This window comes from Hippocampus bargibanti, linkage group LG03 (genome assembly GCF_051943395.1).
Source record: "Hippocampus bargibanti isolate YZ-2025 linkage group LG03, ASM5194339v1, whole genome shotgun sequence".
NCBI classification, from domain to species: Eukaryota; Metazoa; Chordata; class Actinopteri; order Syngnathiformes; family Syngnathidae; genus Hippocampus; species Hippocampus bargibanti.
Genome location: NC_142736.1, coordinates 25977712 through 25998409, shown reverse-complemented (window position 1 = coordinate 25998409; position 20698 = coordinate 25977712). Strand labels below are relative to the sequence as shown.

The 20698-nt window shown below is 41.2% G+C and overlaps 1 protein-coding gene and 1 long non-coding RNA gene across 2 annotated transcripts in view; one reads left to right on the top strand and one right to left on the bottom strand.

Annotated features, from left to right (window-relative positions):
• The window catches only part of LOC148900824 (uncharacterized), a 239313-nt gene that overhangs the window by 9661 nt on the left and 208954 nt on the right, over positions 1-20698 (top strand). The gene's annotated exons all lie outside the window — the stretch shown is intronic.
• The window catches only part of mdga1 (MAM domain containing glycosylphosphatidylinositol anchor 1), a 170128-nt gene that overhangs the window by 50594 nt on the left and 98836 nt on the right, over positions 1-20698 (bottom strand). Inside the window, exons 5-7 of the mRNA XM_088992820.1 lie at positions 11755-11951; positions 9714-9846; positions 1627-1896 (exon numbers count right to left, since the gene is read on the bottom strand). Of these exons, the coding sequence (XP_088848946.1) occupies positions 1627-1896; positions 9714-9846; positions 11755-11951 (600 nt within the window). The remainder of the gene's footprint in view (positions 1-1626; positions 1897-9713; positions 9847-11754; positions 11952-20698) is intronic.

Below are 20698 nucleotides of genomic sequence, written 5' to 3'. Positions count from 1 at the left end.
GTTCGAGGCATACGGATGATGCAAAACTGACTCAAAGTAACAAAAAGAGAAGAAAAGAAGGTTATTTAAGCAGGAAGTGTGTGAAGGGAAAAAGGAAATTATGTGACATAAAAGGAACCTTGCATAGAATCAAACACAAAGTCGCCATGAGAGGGGAACAAAATAAATGACAAAGAATAACTCTCATGGTGTCACATTTAATTTTCACTTTCAAAAGCTGAGCATTCCCCAGCAGATTTCAGCAGTGAATACAAAACAGTTGTGTCTTTCCTTCTTTGAAAGGATGAAAAGGCAGCGAGGAGTTTAGGCGGGTTCGATTTCGGCATCTGTAAAGCCTGCACAGAGATGCTGAGGTGAGTCACGCATGAGGCACTAACCATAGTCAAGAAGTCTACTATGCTCGATATAGTACTTGTGTGCGTACACACGGACGTACACACACAAAAATCCGATGTCTCATTTGCTGCCTTGTCACCTGTGTTGGTACAACGACTTGTTCAGGGTGATTAGGTTAACAGGAGAAAGCCATCAAGCATACATTGTCCGTGGTGTTAGCTAACGGGCGAGACTCTCGCCAATTGATTCCAGTCCGCTCCAAATAATTGGAGTGAATAAAGATGATTAAAGAGACTAAAAATAGCTTGCAGGGGTGAAGCTATAGAGGGTGGGGTTCAACAAAAGAGGAATACTTAACATGCTCATTGTGATATAATTCTCATCGCTTTTCCATAATGAGGGATCAACTGGTGATGTTTCACATACACATCCGTAATTGCAGGTGTATTAGGCTCACAGGACTATAAGGCGGACCCCCAATAAATGGTGTATTTTGAAACTGTTTCCATATATATGGCGCACCGTACTATAAGGCGCACATTCAATGATTGAAACAAGTTTTACAAATATAAGGTACACCACATTATAAGGCACTAGAGTAAAGGCTGCGGTTACGCCCGACTTCTTCTACAGGGGGAAATGGAGTAGAGAACTGCTAATCGTAGTTGCGAGACCTGTTGTGGCTCAATATTACTTCATATATAAGGTGCACCAGCGTATAAAGCACAGGGTAATCTATTGAAGAAAATGAAGGCCATTAGGTTCGCCTTATACATCGGAAAATATGGTATATGGGTGTTGCACTTTTAGTCATCGATTCAATAAGGGAGGCCCATTTTATTTTGTAAAAATATATTGTTGAAAAAAATTGAAAGTGAGTCTGTATTCACTTAACCAGGAACAAAAATGCGGTATGTTTCCATCAGCATTCAACTGCGCCAGGATTCTCATATTGTTATTTGCCATGAAGATTAATTTAGTGGTCCCGCGATCCATGTGAGAATTATGCGGATCAGATCGTAAATGGATGGATTCAAGGATGTATAAAGTTAGTGGACCCCCCTTTCCCTCGCGTTTACGTATAACAAGACGTCATAGCTAACGTCACTGTTGTGGGCTGAGCTTTGTAATATACTCAAAGGGTTGAGTTCAAATTTTCTTACATGCGCTCCGCATTAAAAAATTCATGCATCGTCATTTTCATACCATGGCATGTCTAGTTTACCATCTTTGGGAATTTGGAAGACCATTAAATAAAATTGGATGTAAATAATGTCAAATTATACTCACTCCTGACAACGACGTTGATGTTCTTACGGGCTGGGTTGCCCACATTGTTGACAGCGGTGCAGTTGTAGAAGCCCGCGTCGGTCGGCGTGACGGCCCTCAGAATGAGCTGGGCACCGCGAACCTTGGCGTTGAGGGGAAGGGGTCCCGGATAACGTGACCAAATCACAGTCGGTGCAGGGAAACCTGCAGTCACTTCACATGTGATGACCACATCTTGCCCGGGATCCGCCACCACTGTGTCGTTGACGGACAGCCGGATCATGGGTGGAGCTGCAAAGTGACGCAATCATACATTGAACTGTTAGTTTGGACTTACACTTCATATAGAATTGATTTGATGATGAAATATGAAGAAATTAAAATGGTCATGAGGGCACCTTCAACACTTCAATATGGCAAAGGTATTCTCACTGAAATTGCGTGATGGTTGCAGCATTGGAGATTGATTCAACTCATTAATTTCATAAATTTCTGCTGCCCTAATGCACTTTGCAAAACTCCAGTCAAGCTCAAAATCAGTCCTAACTCACGCCACACCACAGGATAATTGGTCAGAGACATTTGACAATATGGTCCTTGCGGTCTTTGAACAAAACTGTTGGAAAAGTTGTAAAATTCTATCTGTATTATCTGTACGTTATGTGTCACGCGTTTGGGCTTTGGGACGGGCTAAAATATACTTACAAAGTAATATGTGGGCTGATAGAAGGAGAATCCCGCAGGGATTTAAAGCCAGTTTCGGGATTTTAGGAAACAGAGAGAAATGTAATCCTCCTCACTGAAGCCATCCATTCCACTAATAGTTTTTCTTTTTTTTTCTTTTAATGGATCCACTCAACCAATCATTTTCAGAAATCGGCTAAATTAAACAGGTGCACTTGACACAAAAGGCTTACAAAAGCTGCATATCTCCATTAAAAGCAAAAACACACGCCACACGACCACAAGCTCTTACATGAATGACAAGTGTGCAAGTGAAGATACACTAATGGTGTAATTATGTCATTGTTTTTGTATAGATCGTATGTCTATTCAAGGAGCGGTGTCTTTCTCAAAGGTTTCTTGATTTTTTTGTATTTATTAAATACAGTTTAAAAGGCTTACTGCATCATTGTTTAAAAACAATTATGGTACATGGAGGAAAATAAAAAATTATGGTCATCTATAATGACGTGTCTTACCTACAAAGGTTTTGTCTTTTTTTTTAACCAGCTCCAAATATACTTTGACCATCGGAATGTCAAGCCTTTGCTTGCTTTTTATTCATTAGCCGCTTTCAAGTGCCGACCTTGCTTACAAGGCAAATGTAAACAAACAAAAAAAGACGGCTGACGGCCCACGATGACATACAATTCCATTTGTTTGTCAAATGATAATTTGACTTCCCGCAGCAGAAACATCATCAACAAACAACATATATTTGCCTGAATAACATTTTTACTTAGTCTGTCTGTCTGTCTATCCGTCCGTCCGTATCTATGTAGCTATCTATCTAGCTATCTATCTAGCTATATAGCTATCTTGCTAGCCATCCATCCATCCATCTAGCTAGCTATCTAGCTCGCTATCTATCTATCTTGCTAGTTAGCCATCCATCCATCCATCCATCCATCCATCTATACATACACAAAGAGAATAAAAACACACACACACACACAAGCATACACACACAGACACACACACACACACACACACACACACACACACACACACACACGCACACGCACACACACACACACACGCACACACGGAGCAGAGTAGAGCACACAAGGTTTTCGAGCGTTTGGCCAAATTTGAGCACACATAGGCCGCCAGTAAATCCAGAGTGCTGGAGAGTTTATTCATCCCCTTCATCGATTAGCGCAACTCCTTCTCCACTATACCTTCCCAGTAATGTGTTGCTTAGACAAGTGTGCCATAAATATGCGTCGGTCAATGGCTGGTAAGTCCTATTGTGTGTGTCCTGTTGAATTAAACACCAACGGGCAATCTATAGTACTCAAAAGCGCTGAAAAACAACATGTTCATGTAATTAAGTAAAGTAATTGCTCAGCAGTGGAACAAATCTTGTCATGCCATTTTGCCCATTAAGAGAATGGAGGGAGTAATTGTACAGGATCTGCAGTTTTATCTGAAGGTTGTGCCTGCGCCAACAGAAACTGAGATGATGATGATAAAGTACGAGGCTTTTGTGTTGTGTCACATTACTTGTTCTTTAGTTGTTGTGTTTTTGTTGCTGTTTTGACGAGATGGCGCCGCGAGAGTGGCTGCCTCTACAGGTCCTGTATTTTGTTTTTCTACTTCTTCCTTTCCTTTCACTTTCATAACTTTGCTGCTGTGAAATGTAAATGTCTCCACTGCAAGACAAATAAACGCTAATCCAATCCAATACCTGTGGTATTGGGTGCTTTCACACCTGTAGTTCACTTCAAATGATCATAGACTAGCACGTGCTAAGCATTGAAAGCACATGAAGCAAAACGGGCTAAAACGGCTAAATAAAACACAAAATAGGATTTTTGCCATTCCTAAAAGCATACATTTTGAACGTTAACTCAAGAGAATAATGACGGGAAAACATCTCCCTATTTTCTGATGGATCCACGAAAATTTAAGCAGGTAGAAGAACACCCACAGATATAAACCAGTATTTGATCCGATCTAGTAAAATATATGAAAATAAGATGTCAGATTCCACAGGTTGATATTGAGCAGGTGTCCAAAAACAATCAGAGACCTTATTTGCAAACTGCATAAACAACAATTGGGGGTTTGTTGAAATTGTCTTTCAATGTCAGCTTGTGAACCAAACACCCAGATTACATCAGCAATTTGGTTGCCAATAAACACTCCATCACATAAATGGTCACCTCATTCTGATTGGCCAAACATAAACAGTCATTTCACAATAAAAATGATAAAAAATAAGGCGCGTTACGTGGGCGAGGTGGGAAAAACACAAATATGTGAGTGAAGAGATAAGTGAATCAAGGAGGGGGAAGTGAGGATTTGAGAATTATAGCTTCAATTTCCTAGGGATGTGTGGGTGATGGCGACAGTGGGATCAGTCGCCGCTTGTCCTCAAACTAATGGGATTTGTGTGCAGCAGCGCACTTTACAAGCGGGTAACAAATGTCTCCATCCTCAACGCACGTTCCCTTTTACTCGGCTCTCCATTTTCCCCTCTGTCACATTGTCAACACTTTACATAGTTGTTCTCTGCACCACGAGCTCACCAGCCTCATATTATTTGACACACATACACACCGGCCACAAAATTAGGTACACTGCCCAATTCAATCACATCCAATAACAGAGCGACATAAAACAAGCCTGCGCTTTTAAGGAATAACTGTGATCAGTGTTTATTGATAGAATCACAGAGATATCAATTTAATCGGCCAGATAAAGCACTAACCATTGCCATGAAGAAAAGTGAATTGCTCATGATGTTGACACTAAAACAACACAGCTTGATTTTAAAGGGATCGCTCACTCTGCTGTATAAATATTTAATTTTGACACATTTTGATGGAAATCAAAAAGATGATACAGTACTCCATGACAGTCTACATATAAATTTTTAATTATATTTTAAATACACACTAGATAATATTGAAATGCATCAGGTCCATTGCATGGTTTAATGCAATGATAACTAAATTACAGTATCAGTTGGCACAGCTTGAGAACTTTTTAGAACCCAGTTTGACTGTGAACGATTCATAAATATAGAAACTAATCAATTTTTAGTTCCGAACGTAACTTTTTTGTTAGTAAAGTGATAAATAAAGGTTTTCATCAGATCGAACTCCCCCAACACCCAATGGGAATAAAATGTTTACGCAGTCTTTAACTGATTCACTGCCATTCACAAATTTATTCGGGAATTGAAAATATAACAGAGCCCATTCCCAAATTTGTTCGGGTATTGTTTTTTTCTTGTTTGGGTGTCGATAAAGAGCTGCAGATGGCCTCTGTCAATGTATTTTTCCCTTTCACATGGGGCAGCATTTCCCTATTTCCATGCTACCGCTTTGTTCCAGCTTCAGCTGTTGTTAAAGCGCGAACTTGGATTCGGCATTCACAGCGTTATAAATGACACCAACGTTCTATTTTGTTGAAACGCAAGCCCATAGTGTTCCAGGTATATTTGGCCGATCCGCGCACATTCCCGAGAGACGTCGATTCCCCGCGCTTTCATTTGAACGGACAAGTTAGCAAGACCGTTGGACGGTGTTGGAGGAGAGTGGCCTTCTCTCCTCCGCGTGTTCGTTAATATCAGATGATGCGTATTTCAGTAATCCAAATAAAAGCTGGAGTCGATGAACAGTATCTTCGAAGGGTTTATTTGCAGAATATTCCGGACACACATGATTTACAGACAATGGCTGCATGATCACGAGTGTGTTCACATCATGGACACACAACATATTTATTTCATCAGAAGGGCGGTATCACTACTATGGCGTGACACCGAGGCGGCATTCTTCCAAAACAATTCCTAGCTTTTATCAGTCTGTCTCCACAAAGTCTCCAGTAAGCAGTGTATCAAGGTTAACAGATGGCTCCAAGAATCAACTTGCTTCACTCTGCGTATCAGAAGGTTATACAGTCTAAGTAAATATGGCAGAAGACACACATCATGACATTATTGAAGATGCACATCATTAAAATCAAAAGCAATCAAAAGTAAAATACCATGGCAGAGGCTTACCTAAAAAATTATTATTATTATTATTATTATTATTATTATTATTATTATTATTATTATTATTATTATTATTATTATTAATTACATTAGCATATTTGACAATAAAGCTGACTGACTTTTTTTGACTTTGATAATTTGAAATAATCCTTCAACCGCCGCCATCTTGAGAAAACCATCGCGTCATATACGAGGAGCAAGAGAAAGGCAACCCGTCTCCCGCAAGCCCAATACATTGGAATTCTCGTTATTTTTATCAAGAATAAACGATATAGCCCATACACACGTGGTCATCCGCCATTATCTCTCTGTACCCGGGGGCCAAATCCGGTCCGCCACATGATTTTAATTCGGCCCGTGAAAGCAAATCAAAATGGTGAAATTTCATGCTCATCTATTCTAGCTAGCTATTTTGCTAGCTCGCTAGCTTGCAATTGAGCAAGCTATCGAGAAATCTGGCTAGCTAACTTGTGAGCTAGCTTGCTCTCTTTCTATTCAGTTAGCTGGTTAATACCTTTGACTGGTGCCAAATACAAGGCCCGGGGGCCAAATCTGGTCCGTCACCTCATTTTATTCGGCCCGTGAAAGCAAATCAAGCATGTCAAGTGCCGTGACGCTTGCTCAAGCCCGTACCAAAATTTCTAACCATAATAACAGACTTCAACATTGAAAACTAGTTATTCATTCATTGGTTGTGCGCTCTGTATGTCATATATCTAGCTACCTATCTATTTGAGTCAGGAAACATATTAGCTCGCTATCTAGCTATCTATTAGCTATTTATCTATCTTTCTATCTATTAGCTATATAGATAGATACATGCTATTTGAGTCAGGAAACATATTACCTAGCTAGCTAACTGATATCTATTAGTTGTCTAGCTATCTTTTAGCTAGCTTTCTATCTCTTTGAGTTATTCCGGGTTGAGTGAACGTGGGTGCGTGTGGCTGCCGCTGCTCACCCACAAAAAAAAAAATCCCGTGACTGTAAAGTGACCTTGAGAGTTTTGAAAGGCGCTTGGAAATGAAATGGATTATTATTTATTATTATCTAAATTAATGTATGTATTGCATTGACTTTTGTAGACGCACGCTCATTTCAAGCTCATATAACTTCAGACCCATATAATTTAAGAATTAACAATTTTTTTCTGATGAAAGGACAGAGTATAAAGTTTCTTACGCTGCATTAAATGTTTATGTAGTCCTAAACTCAATATTCTGTGGGTCCTGGAATTCGAATGGATAATAATAAAACCAGGAAAACTAAAATGGTGAAAAACAGCTTCACCTGCACAAATAGGATATTACATTCTTTTCGACATCTTTTCAGTAGTTATCTTCAAAAATGTCCAAATTCCTTTGACAGAGTATTTTCAGATTGTATAATTCAGTATGTGTGTACCTTACTTAACGTTCGCGCCATCCAAAATATTTTAACAGGTGCTCCATAAAGCGAAAAATAGCAAGAAGTTTTCCTCTGCAATTTCCAGTTGAAATATCATTGATGTTTGTGCCAAGCTAATATTTTGTTGTAACGCAACAACCTTCCAATTTTATTCTCAGGACTTCTATTAGCGCTTTTCTATTAGCCAACCACAACATACTCCCCCCCCCCCCCCCCCCCCCCCCCCCCCCATCGCTCTCACTGTGTTCCCATGAGGGAGGCACCCTTCGGTAAGAGGTCGGACGAGGATTATGATTCCAAAAATCAATCAACCCCCTTGTCCCTCTGCATAGAAGCAGCAGTGATAGCGTGACCCAGTTGGGGCAATCCAATCAAAACGGTGAGTGACGCCACAAGCACTCATGGAAGCTCAGCGGGCAATAATAAAAATGAAATATTCGAATGAAAACAACTGTCTTCACCTTACGGGATCACAAATGCGCACAAAGCAGTGGGTTGCTAGCAAGCCATCCATCCATCCAACCATCAAATCATACACAGAGAATAAAAGAGAGAGAGAGAATAAAAGAGAGAGAAAGAGAGAGAGAAAAAGACAGAGAGAGAGAGATATTTTTTTAAATTTGTGTTAGTTCATAAACTGAACTACAAATACACGTGTGATCATCTCTGGCTTCTCTCAATACCTACTGTATAATCAGAAGTTTTATGAGGTCATCCAGCGCCTGTGTATTCACCTGATTTTGGTTCATTATGTCAGTCTATCTGCTTTCTCAGTTTTTTCCACTTTCCATTGTAATGTTGTTTTTTTGGGGGGGGGGCGAGCCCCATCTATTTTATGTTCGACATCCCAAATTATTATCTTTCATTTTAAAACTCAATTCAGGAGACTCATGCAAAACGTCCAGGAAAGGCTACCATTAAGATATCAAGGCTTTTTTATTAGGTAATTGTGCGGCTCCACATGTGGCTTTTCCTTAAATGTGGAACCTCTACTTGGAACACAATCTGTTCAATAGGGCTATTTAATTTCTAAGTTATTGCCTTTTCCAAAATATCATTCTTACGTGATAATATTTAGTGAATTCACCTGATTAGGGATCATCGTGGTGATATTTTAAACACAAAATATATTTAGAATAAACCAAACATATTGAAAGTCAAGATACCATATTTTCCCAGTGCATAAGGCGCAGCAGAGTATAAGGCGCACCCCCACTGAATGGTGTATTTTCAAACTTTTTCCATATATAAGACGCACCGGACTATGATGCGCACCTAAAAGGAATGAAAAAAAAAAGTATTCCAAATATAATATATGAATAGATAAAAGTTTTCCAAATATAAGGCAAACCACATTTCAGGCGCTACAGTGAAGGCTGGGGTTATGCACTACTTCTTATACGTTGATGGAGTCAGTGTCTGATGACAGTAGTTGTGAGACCTCTTGTGGCTCAATATTATTTCTCATATAAGGCGCACTTGCACATAAGGTGCACATTCATCTTTTGAAGAAAATAAAGGCTTTTAGGTGTACCTTACACACCAGAATATACGGTACTCACACTTAGAATACACCTGACGCAATACGTTTGCAGGTCTTTTAAGAGCAGTACTATCACATTTGCAGTGTATCAGTTTGACCATAATGAGATTGACAGAGCTGTCAATTGCAATGTTGTAGCTGGGCGATGGTGTGGACATAGATGGAGCAATCCGGACTGAATTGGGGATAACAAGGAATGTGACAACTGAATTGCAACTGACGGACCTGTGATGCCTTTTCAACAAGACGGGTTGACAATCGGACTCATGGGTAGGCGGGAGACACACAGCAAAGTTGTGGAGAAAGTGAGTGGGCAGAGGAACAAACACTGAATGAGGAGTATTTAGTGGATAGATGTGATAATCAAGAGAAGAATGTGAACAGCAACAATCGGTCAACAAAGCATATTTGTTTGGAATTACTTACACGTGTTGTTTGTCAGCCTGAAGGTGACTGACTTGTCTTCAATGCTACACACATTACGAACTGACACCTGGCAGGTATAATCCGCAAAATCCTTTCTTCTCAGGTTTTTCAGCTTCAGGACCTTGGTCTCACCCTAAAGTGTAAAGAACATTTTTTAAGAACATTTTCTGTCGATCCTGAATACTTTTTGAGACAAATCTGTACACTTCATTGAATAATTCTCCCAAATGCATTTTAAACTCGTGACTGATTCTTTCTGAACTGTAGTATGATAAACAAACACACACAAACACATCCCAATTATTTCCACAGACTGATAAGACTGCCACTGCGATGGCGGCTCTGTGTTCTCTCCACTGTGTTCCTGCCCTACTGTTTCCTGACCCGCTGTGTTTGTTCGATGCCATATACGCGTTGACTGCAGACGCTGGGCTAATCAATTCTCAGCCAGTCTTGAAGACTACTGTACTCTGCTGCCAGGACAATTGAACTCCAGGGAATCTGCTTTGCGGTCGACTGATACTCTGTGAAATGGAGTAAAAAGGCTCCATTGTGATTGTCCTTTCAGACTGGGAGGTCATGCTTGAAGATTTGTTTTGTTTACTACAACCTATTGATCAGTAACTGGCAATGTGGCTTGCGCGAACCAATTTCGGAGGGCATATTGTTACTTAAACAAAATCCGGCATGTTTGGTTTGTGTGGAGATATGAATTTGTTTGTTGGTTTGGGAGACTCTTTGGCAAGATGCCTTCGTTTTTTTCCGTCTTAAGGGACTCAGAATTGGATGGCGAGTCCATTGGTAGATTTGTATGGTGGTTCAAAGGTAGATAGGAAAATATATTGCAAGGTAGGTTTGTGTTTCCCAAATAGTCAAAGCGAGAAGTATGCTGGAAGGAAAGTTGGTCTGATAATCCATCAGTGAGTCAAAAGAAAAGTCGCATGATGCATAGGGGACTGTTGCGCCACTGATAATCCTAAATAGAGTGGTTTGGGAGACAGGAAATTAGTTGGCAAGTAGTGACGGCATGTGGTAGGTTGATCACATGATCAGAAGATTTGATTTGGAAATGAACAATATCAATTCTGTTTGCTTGAATGGTCAGTCAATTGTTGTTGGAGTCTAAAGATGGTGCATTTGAGTTGGCCTTTGTTTGCCTTTCCCGCAGTGGCACACCTGTCGGTCATTCAATAGTTAGTGTTTTGTTCAAAGGAGTCTCTGCCTTGCAAGTCGGGGTCGGAGTGTATCACTGTGCAAGTTTTCTGTCTTGGTTTTTTTGCTACTTTGGTTTTCTGTGATTTGCTGGATTTGAATTTAAGGGAGTTCATTTCTGCAGTGATTTCCTGTTGGTTGCTGTCAAAAACATCTCAGTCCAACTACCGTCTCAGTTGATGAGAAGGTTTCTTCAGCCGTCATCTGTACAAAAGTGAAGGTTTCGGACGTTTCGCCTCCTATCCAAGAGGCTTCGTCAGCGAACTAAAAGTCTGACTGGTCGTATCGGCCCCATTTATATATCCCTAATGTCCAGACCTGGTGGCGCCGGACACAGCTATGATAGGTCCCTACTCTCAGGTTGGGGGGGCGCGGGACCCCCCCCTTGTGGCCCCACTGATTGTTCCTACATTCCTGACTAACGATTGGCCTATTACACCCACTCCCCCCGGTATCACCTCATCAGCATAACGACCCTCATCAGCCAGTCAGACTTTAGTTCGCTGACGAAGCCTCTTGGATAGGAGGCGAAACGTCCGAAACCTTCACTTTTGTACAGATGACGGCTGAAGAAACCTTCTCATCGATGGACCACTCCTGTACGACTGAGAGCTTACACAGACGTACCGTCTCAGTTGTTGTTTAGTAGAATTGTCAGCAGCGGTGAAGAATCTGCTATCACCATAGGTGTTACTACTTCACCCGTAGATAAATAAATAAGTAGGTTGGTTGATTGTGCGTCCATTCATTTCGTTAGCTGCTTCGGTTGATTAGATGGTAGGTGGATACATGCATTGGGAGGCAGTCGATTAGCAAATACTGAAGGTACCTGAGTGTAAAGCGGCTCGTAGATGTCCACGCCGTTGTCTTTGCTTTGTTCAATGAGCATGTTTGCACGTTTCCAGATGAAGCGAGCAGGCGGGTTAGAGTTGACGGTGCAGCGAAGGAACACGGTCTTCTCTTGGTAGTAACTGCCCCGCACGTCACTAATCGTCTGGTGAACGGTCAGAACTGGTGCGTCCAGGTCTGAAAAATACAATACCAAATATGAACACACCACTTATTGCCTCGAGAGATCAGAATCAGAATCAGAATCAGAATCAGAATCATCTTTATTGCCAAGTATGTAGAACACACAAGGAATTTGTTTCCGGTATAACACGCTGCACTAGTATCGTCGTCAAAAAAAAAAACTGCTAAGTGGCACTATACAGTTCCATTTTGGCTACTGTTGTTAGATTACATTTAAATTCAAATTACTCCAAATGCATTTGTATCTTATCTGTAAATGTGTTCACTTTCTCAACGCTAATGTCTTCCCATTGTGGTTGCCGTTTCACTTGCTGTCAAAAGCATCAATGTTGCCCTCACCTTGTAAGGAGTCATTTCTGCAAAATTCATTGTCACTTTCACTTCTCATCAACATCCATCCTTCCCTTACCCCTCTTCTCACTCTATGCGGGCGCCTTAATGGCAAAGTTATGTGCATTTAATGCGGTCAAACTCGAATAATATGTTGATCAAACATGTTGAAAACACATACACGGGTCAATTTTCACACTTTGCTGCATTCTATCTCAAAGGGACAGGGTGACTTGTCCTTGTTGCTGCTGGGTTCCGAGACTCCATCATGTGAGCGTGGCAAAGTAACAAGGGAAGTACTGTACATGTACTACACTGATTGCATGCTTAATTTGACATATTCAAGAGGAACAATGTGGATGTTGAGCAGGCTCGATATTGTGCGGTGCTGAAAACGGCAACGTTGTCACGACTCGGTAGTGTACACGCAAATGTGGATTCAGTGCCTCTTATTTCTGTTGATCACCAGAATGGATGCCGCGTATAAAAACAAATCAATTAAAACCTTTGTAATACGATCATGTATTTAACAAAGAACGTGACAGGAGAGTGTCAGACAATATATGTCATCAAATAATTACCATAAAAAGAAAACAGTGTTACAAAACAGCATAACAGAGAACACAGCATAACAAAGCAAATGTTATATCATTGTCCACAAAATATATAGCCAGCAGATAAACAGACACGGCAACTCCAACAGGAAAGGATAACTGCTGCGTTGTTTGATTGGATATGAAAAAAAAAAACAATCAGGATTTGCCCTGTCCGACTCTTTATTGGTTGGCAATTGCGGCACATTTGTAAAGCTAGGACTCAGTAGGTCTTATACTAGGTTTGATCGAACTCGAGGGGTTTGGTGAGTCGGTCTCAGGGGTTCGGTGGATCGTCCGCCGCAGAGGTCCATCCCTCAGTCTAGTCTGCCGTTAGTGGGCACAGTCATTGAAAGAAGGGTTCAACGAATGAGCATATGAGACTGGTGGAGTTCGGTCCCTCCAACAAGATTAAGAACCAAGGTCATGTACCGCAAGTGTGACGCAGCGCTTTGTACGAGTAGGGAAACAACATTGCAACAACAATAAGACTACTCAGTGAAGCAACGCTTAATATTACCATGTAATGCTGTTCAGTAAAGACATCCAAAAACTTTCAAATTCAGCAAAACCGGCATACCGTGAGTGAGCCGGCGAAGCTGCTTACTCCAATAGATCTTTCATACTAAAGTTGCTTTCAATCTGTTTGGCTGAGATTTTCCTCAACAACCTCTGAAGTGTACACCCGTTTTCCCTCACTTTCATCTCACCGCGGACACCCTCATACTGATAACGACAACATGCCGCTCGCGACAAAAGGCCCAGCAGGAGGCAACACAGTGCGGCGGTACCGGCGGCTCCTTTGAGAGGAGATGCCAGCAACAGGCCTTCAAAAGCTGGGCGTGTATCAAAGTTATCAGCATTCCTTGTCTTGCCACTGCCAATGTATGACTTTATAAGCAAAAAGAGTAGGGATGCACACATATAAATTTGTTAACTTGGCATTGAGGATCATGTTCAGTCAGACTAGATTTGTGGTCCTTCCCTGGTCTATTATTCACAGTGTAAGGGCCAAGGGTGTAGTGGGTTTGGTACGTGGGGGTACACCGTCCACCCACTTCTCCCGACGTCACATTAAATTTTTATTTCGGTTTTAGCCCTGCAATAAAATGACTGAGAAAAAGCAGAAAAACATTCATTTTTATTTTCTGAAAGAGATAAACACCTCCAGCATCCAGATATCCAATTCAGAGACTTTGTGTGAGTACGTTGAGCAACCACTCAGCGCCAACACCGAAGTTACTTTGTCAACTACTGCCAGCCATGATGATGCTAGCACGAACATGGTGGGGAGCTCCAGTAGCTCACCATTTGCGATTTTGAGTGAAGACGTGGAAGTTTAAGAAGGAAGCCTATCCCTGGATCGATGACAAGGACGGGAAACTTGGCTGCAAGGTGTGCTCTTCCATTAGTGATGTGTCCATATTCAAAGCCAGGGTTCACAAATGGGAGAAGAATGGCGTTCCTACAGGATTAGCTATAGTGCAGGGGTCGGGAACCTTTTTGACTAAGAGTGCCATAAAAGTAAAATATTTAGAAATGTTTTTCAGTGAGAGCCACACGCACGCAAACACGCACTCAAACACGCACGCGCAGCCACTTTTCAACAAAATGTCAGAATGTATTATTTAAAATAAGGTTGTGATAGTACTCACCGTTAACATGAATGGTTTTCCATTCCTCGTGATTGGTAAAAATCCAGGCAAACGATCGGAATGAAATTCAACTTGCCGGTCCAGAGGCGAAGTTACTGCTAGCTAGCCTGCACACGGCTCATAAGCTTCCACACTTGCTATCTGCAATATACTTCTCGCTGAAGTATATTGATGCTAATGTTAACATGGGGCTTGTTAAAATATCACTGACATTCGACTGTTTCATCGACGGAATTGTTTCATTACTAATTAAATCAGAACATTTTCTCTCCTCAAAGGCGAATGTTCCGGTGCATTCAAGCTGAAGTGCACAAGTTGGGCATTTAAAGGGGCGTTTGCCTATTTCAACATGACGACCAGAATCATCCAATCAAAATGGCGCTTTCGGCCAACCTAGGTCAGTGTCATCCAATCAAAATTGCGCTTTCCGCCAACTGCTGCCCCAACAGGAGCCATATGCAATCATCAAAAGAGCCATTTATGGCTTGTGAGCCATAGGTTCCAGACCCCTGCTATAATGGAACAGATAAGAGCACAATGCTAATGTCTCTTTGTTAAAAAAATTCTCAGACAGCCGTACTAATAAAACATAAAATTTAACGTTAGTTCAATTGTTGTTGTAGCCTATGATTGATGTTCCGTATATTTATATACGTACAACATCCCAGTATCACGTACACCCACTTAAAAAATCCCCACTACACCATGCCCCGGGGGGCCCCACCATGCCCCGGGATACACCATGCCCCTGGGTCATGCCCCGACCACTGGTCGGGGCAGACCCAAATATCTAACACAAGTGTGTGTGTCCGTGTGAAAGAAATGAAACAAGTGTTGTGATTCTGTCGATGAAAGATTGTCAAGTACCATTCATAAATGCATCGGGAAAGTGGATTCTCAAAGAAATGAAGTGTTAGCTCCTAATCTCTACATTATTTGATCGAGTAAGTAGTGAGTGGTAAATAACTGAATGTGCATGTACATTTAAATGTGCTAAATCACTGTCGGCAACTTTGTCCAACTTTGGAGGTTTGGGGACCCAAGTAAACAGAAAGACAAGATGAAACTGCAAGAGTACAGAAAAAAAACTATATGAAAGTTTAATGAAGCCTCTGATTTCCCCCCAGTCTTCCCTTTTACACACAGGGCTTAGATCGCTTACACTCCACCTGCTTTTGTTGGCTCCAGCGTTTAATGTACATCTGTTTACTGTCGTACCGCATTTCATGCTCAGCCTTGCCCCCCTACCAACACACAAACCCATTTTCATTTGCGACAATGGCCTTTCAAATTGAAATCAAACCCTCAAAAAGATTTGATTGGACTCACCAATGTTGTTGTTCTTCTTCTGATTTTTTTCAGATGTGTGATGAAAATGAAAATGGCGCAACATGCTATTCATCACTCAAATAGGTATGTTTTTTTTTTTCTTTTAAAAGTCATTCCAAGGAAAGGAGAGCCTCAACGAGGTGTTAATCATCATACAGCTGTCACCGAAAAGGTTTATTCAGCCGTCATCTGTACTTCTTTGAAGGTGTCGGACGTTTCGCTTCTTATCCAAGAAACTTCGTCAGCAAACTACCTAGACAAAGACCTATCGTAGCAGAGTCCGGCACCACCATGTCTGGACAGTAGGGATATATATAGGGCCTAAACTACCAGTAAGACTTTAGTTTGCTGACAAAGTTTCTTGGATAAGAAGCGAAACGTCCGACACCTTCAAAGAAGCACAGATGACGCCGGCTGAAGAAACCTTTTCATCGATGGACCACTCCTGTACGACTGAGAGCTTACACAGAAATCATACAGCAGAAAATGTGTTCTTATAGGCGAGTCAAAAAAATGTTTGGAAAGCAAGACACCCAAAGTGCAATTAGCGATTTGTTCATTTCAAGTTTGAAATATGTGGGGTCGTGAAGTTTAGTCGTTGACGAGTAAGCTAATTGTTTCCACTCCGAGTATGAAGTATTGTATTTCGTGCGCACTCAGCAACTGCACACGCTTTCTGCACGGCTTCCCCCACATGCGAGCTGTCCAAAAAACAGCTGTCCAAAAATCGCTCTCCCTGCTAACGGAGAAGCCAGAAGAGGTCACCTGTCTCAAAGAGGATGCGGCGCCGACCGTGAGCCCGACGCGGCGTTTGCGTCGCGGCGATCCCACCCGCTCCGCCTCGGCGTCGGTGGACACCCCGCCCTCTCCCAGATTGCTGTGCTGTCATGCTGGAGAGAATTTTTGTACGCCTTTGTTACGAAAGTTATTTTGTATCGTCATTTTGTGCAATGCTGCTCCGGCAAATAAACATCCTCCTTGCTCGATATTGTCACGTTCGGATTGACAGCTGGGGACGAGGCCACGCCTCCCGCTTCCTTCTTCAGGACTGCGGGTACGAAAACGGGACGCTGTCAACATGTATTTGTACTTTGTATTACCCTGGACTTTGTCTTCGGTGCTCGGTCCGAGCCCCCACCCCACATTTCGTGATCCTTTTGGGATTGTGGTGTTTCTGCACCACCGTGTGCAAGTTGCTTCTCGCCATTGTCGGGGTTCCCATTGCTACTACCCCCCCGCCCCCCACTCGTCGTCTTTGGTATTCTTTATTTTTGATTATTCCTCTTGTCCTCTGTTTTGGACCAGTGCTTTGTGTTGTAGCTTAATAATCATCCTGCACAGACCCCTGTCTCTGTCGCGTTGCTGGCTGTAGCGGTGATAGCCGTAGAATAAAAATAAAGTCTGGCGGTCGCGGTCGTAAGTAAGGGTGGTCGTAACTCGCGCCGGTCGTAAATCGGATGTTACCTGTATATCTGTTGATGTTATCGTATAGACTTTTGGTTCAAAGGAATTGAGTTGAGCAGTTTCATTGAGACAAAATCATGCTTTGCCACAAGGTCTTGGCATTTTAATACCAAGGAACAATTTTTAAGTGAATTTGGAGCTCTATCTAGACCAAAAGTAATGTTCGGGTGCTATATTGTGTCATCTACAGCCAGGAATTCCTCGTGGATTTTCATTCATGTTGCTGTGCTCAGCACCTAAGCACTCTGTCTTTACCTGACTGAAAACTAGCTCCCACAGTTTATACAAGTGGAACCATAGCAGTCATGTCCTTCACTCATTCACTGCCATTCTCAAATTTATTCGGAAGTGGAAAATATGGCATAGTGCGCCACTCCCGAACTTTCTTCGGATTTCATTCACCTTTTTTCGATGTTAACGCTTTGTTCCAGCTTTAGCTGTTGTTAAAGCGCTATATAAACCAATAAAAACCAATGTATTACATTTTGGACAGTCACCCTCATTTCAAGCTCATACAACTCCAGACGCATATAGTTTAGGAATTAAACCTTTTTTTCTGATGAAAGAAGAGAGTGTAAGGTTTCTTACGCTGCATTGAATGTTTATGTAGTCCTAAAACTAAATATTCTGTGGGTCCTGGAATTTGAATGACAATGACAAAAACCCTGGCATTGGTGTGGATACATTCTGTCACGTCTTGTAGTGAATGAGTCAAATAATCCATTGTTACGGCCATGGTTGAGCAGGTGTGCCTTTGGAACAAGTCAACTGTGTTTTTCTAACAAGTTGACCTCTTCTTGCCCATCACCTCCATCCGCCTTCGTAACACAACAGCGCCTCTGAGCCACCAAATCCTCTTTGATTTCCAATATCATGTTCTGTTCCCTAATAGCACTCTGGGAGTCGACGGCCATTAGGGGAGCAAAGAGAAGATGACAGGCTCAATTGAGTGAGTGTGTGTCGTGGAAGAGAATTAGACCTGGTGTGTGCACGATGCGTGTATGAGTGCTGAGAGGTGATTATGTGACTGAGATGTTTCGTTGCCATCGTCCAACATTGACCAGCAAATGTGCGTGTCTGAGTAAACAGTGGAACGGGTCGCAATTTGCTCAAGGTCACTGCACAATTCCTTTCGGGTTTCCTCCTAATAACTAAGATAACATAAAAAATAAACACAACCATATGCACACATTGACAAATGACCAGAAGGACACACAAGCACAATTGCACAAGCAACCACATACAAAAAAAAGAAAACATGTAGAAGACTGTGCCTGCAGGGAGGCTGACTTGCCATTTGATCCAGCTTCTAGATGCATCAATTATTCAGCATCCTTCGCGTAGACATTGTTCTATAGATGCCATGAAACGTGCACTAGGCTCACATTTGGAAATAACAAAAGCATTGCTTGTATTTAAAAGGTGAAGGTGAGGAATAAAGATTGATTTGTATGTTTTAATTGGAATCACTGCCTCTTATGCTTTCCAGAGCATAAAAATCATGTGGCTATTTTTTGTTTGCTAATGTAATTCATATGAAAGGAGTTATATTTACTAGAACCCTCATTTTAACCACTTCAAAAACATGGGGATACCATGCAAACTCCACACAGAATTTGAGTGGGGATACAGAACATTTTGATTGTGATGCAGATGTCTGATCCACTGCATCACCGTAATGCAATCTGAAATTATTATCATAAAAGTGAAGGCTAGACAGCACCGGAATGTAAATTCCAGGCGATAGCTTAATAATGCATATCTGCCACAGGGTGTACAATGTGTAGGCGACATATTACAGAAAACTGAGTTACTACTCTGCATTCTGATGATATTCCGACTTTTTTCCCGCTTGCACGTGAATCTCAGTGACCCGGGGTTTAATAATGGCATCATTAATTATAAAAATTACTAAATAAATAAACAACTACTGTTTTAGTCCGTTTCATCACTGTGGAGTGATTGCATAATATTCCCGGGCACACTACACAAACATTATTTTGCCTCTGTGAAAATAAGACATTGCATCATACGGCAGATGGCTTGTGTTGATAAAAAAAATGCTTTTAAATGACAGTCATGGAAAATGCATGAATGGAGGGGAGGGGGCACAATGAGCATTTGCGGGCAGACTCAAAGCCTGTCATTTGCACACCTCTGGAGCCTGAAGATCGCAAATGTGCAACCTCTTTATTTGTAATTCATTGACTGTGACATGAAATGGAAGCATACATGTTAAGGTTCAGAAATCATAAATAGGGAGATTTTCGTACTGGCGACTCTGTGGAGCGTGTTAAAATAATGTGAGGGTTACAAAAGTGCAAATTAGACATAAATAAAACACAAAAATGCTTTCATTGGTTATTTATACATTCAATTAGTATAAAAATGTATTTACTTTTTTAAAATAATAATAATAAGAATACATTTCATTTATAAGCGCCTTTCAAAACTCTCAAGGTCACTTTACAGTCACAGGATAAGTTTCTCTGTGGGTGAGCAGCGGCAGCCACACACGCCAACGTTCACTCAACCCGAAAGTAACTCAAATGGAAAGAAAGCTATCTAGCTAATAGAACACTAATATATACTGTAGTTAGCTGGCTATCTATTGGCTATCTATCCAGCTACATGGCTATCTATTGGCGATCTATCCAGATAGCCAGTATTATTATTGCTATTTTAATAACTAAATAAATTTCATACTACAGTAAAGTCTCGTTATATCGATATCGGATATATCGATAGTCCCGGTTATATCGATACTGTTTCTATGCACGCACGGAGAAAATTACATGCAAACAGGGTCGGATAATATCGATAGTCCCGGTTATATCGATATTTTTTCGGACTCCCTTGAATATCGATATAACGAGACTTTACTGTAATTGAATGTATAAATAACCAATGAAAGCATTTCTGTGTTCCAGCTAGCTAACTGGATAGATAGCTAATAGAACTTGAAACTGAACTTGAAACTGAAAATAACAGCAGGAGTGAGGTTTCTGAATGGATAAATTCACCTCTGCAGTGAATTTGGTTAAAATATTGTTTTACTTTTTGTTGTATGAACGTTTTCCTCTCATTAACCATGCACACACACACAAACACACACAGTGAGTAAAATGTGTGTGTATCCAAGTGAAATGAAAATACACACATAATCATTTTGGGTGAATTTGTAAGGACCTCTCTAAAACTTTAACAGATGTATATATATATACCCTATAGATGCATATATAGAAGCCTTTAGAATGAAAAACTTGTGAGGACCGGCCAAAAGGTCCTCACTTGTCAAATGTCAAATGTCCTCACTACGTATGGTATAAAATGTTAATGATCCTTACAAGACTGGTCATACAAACACACA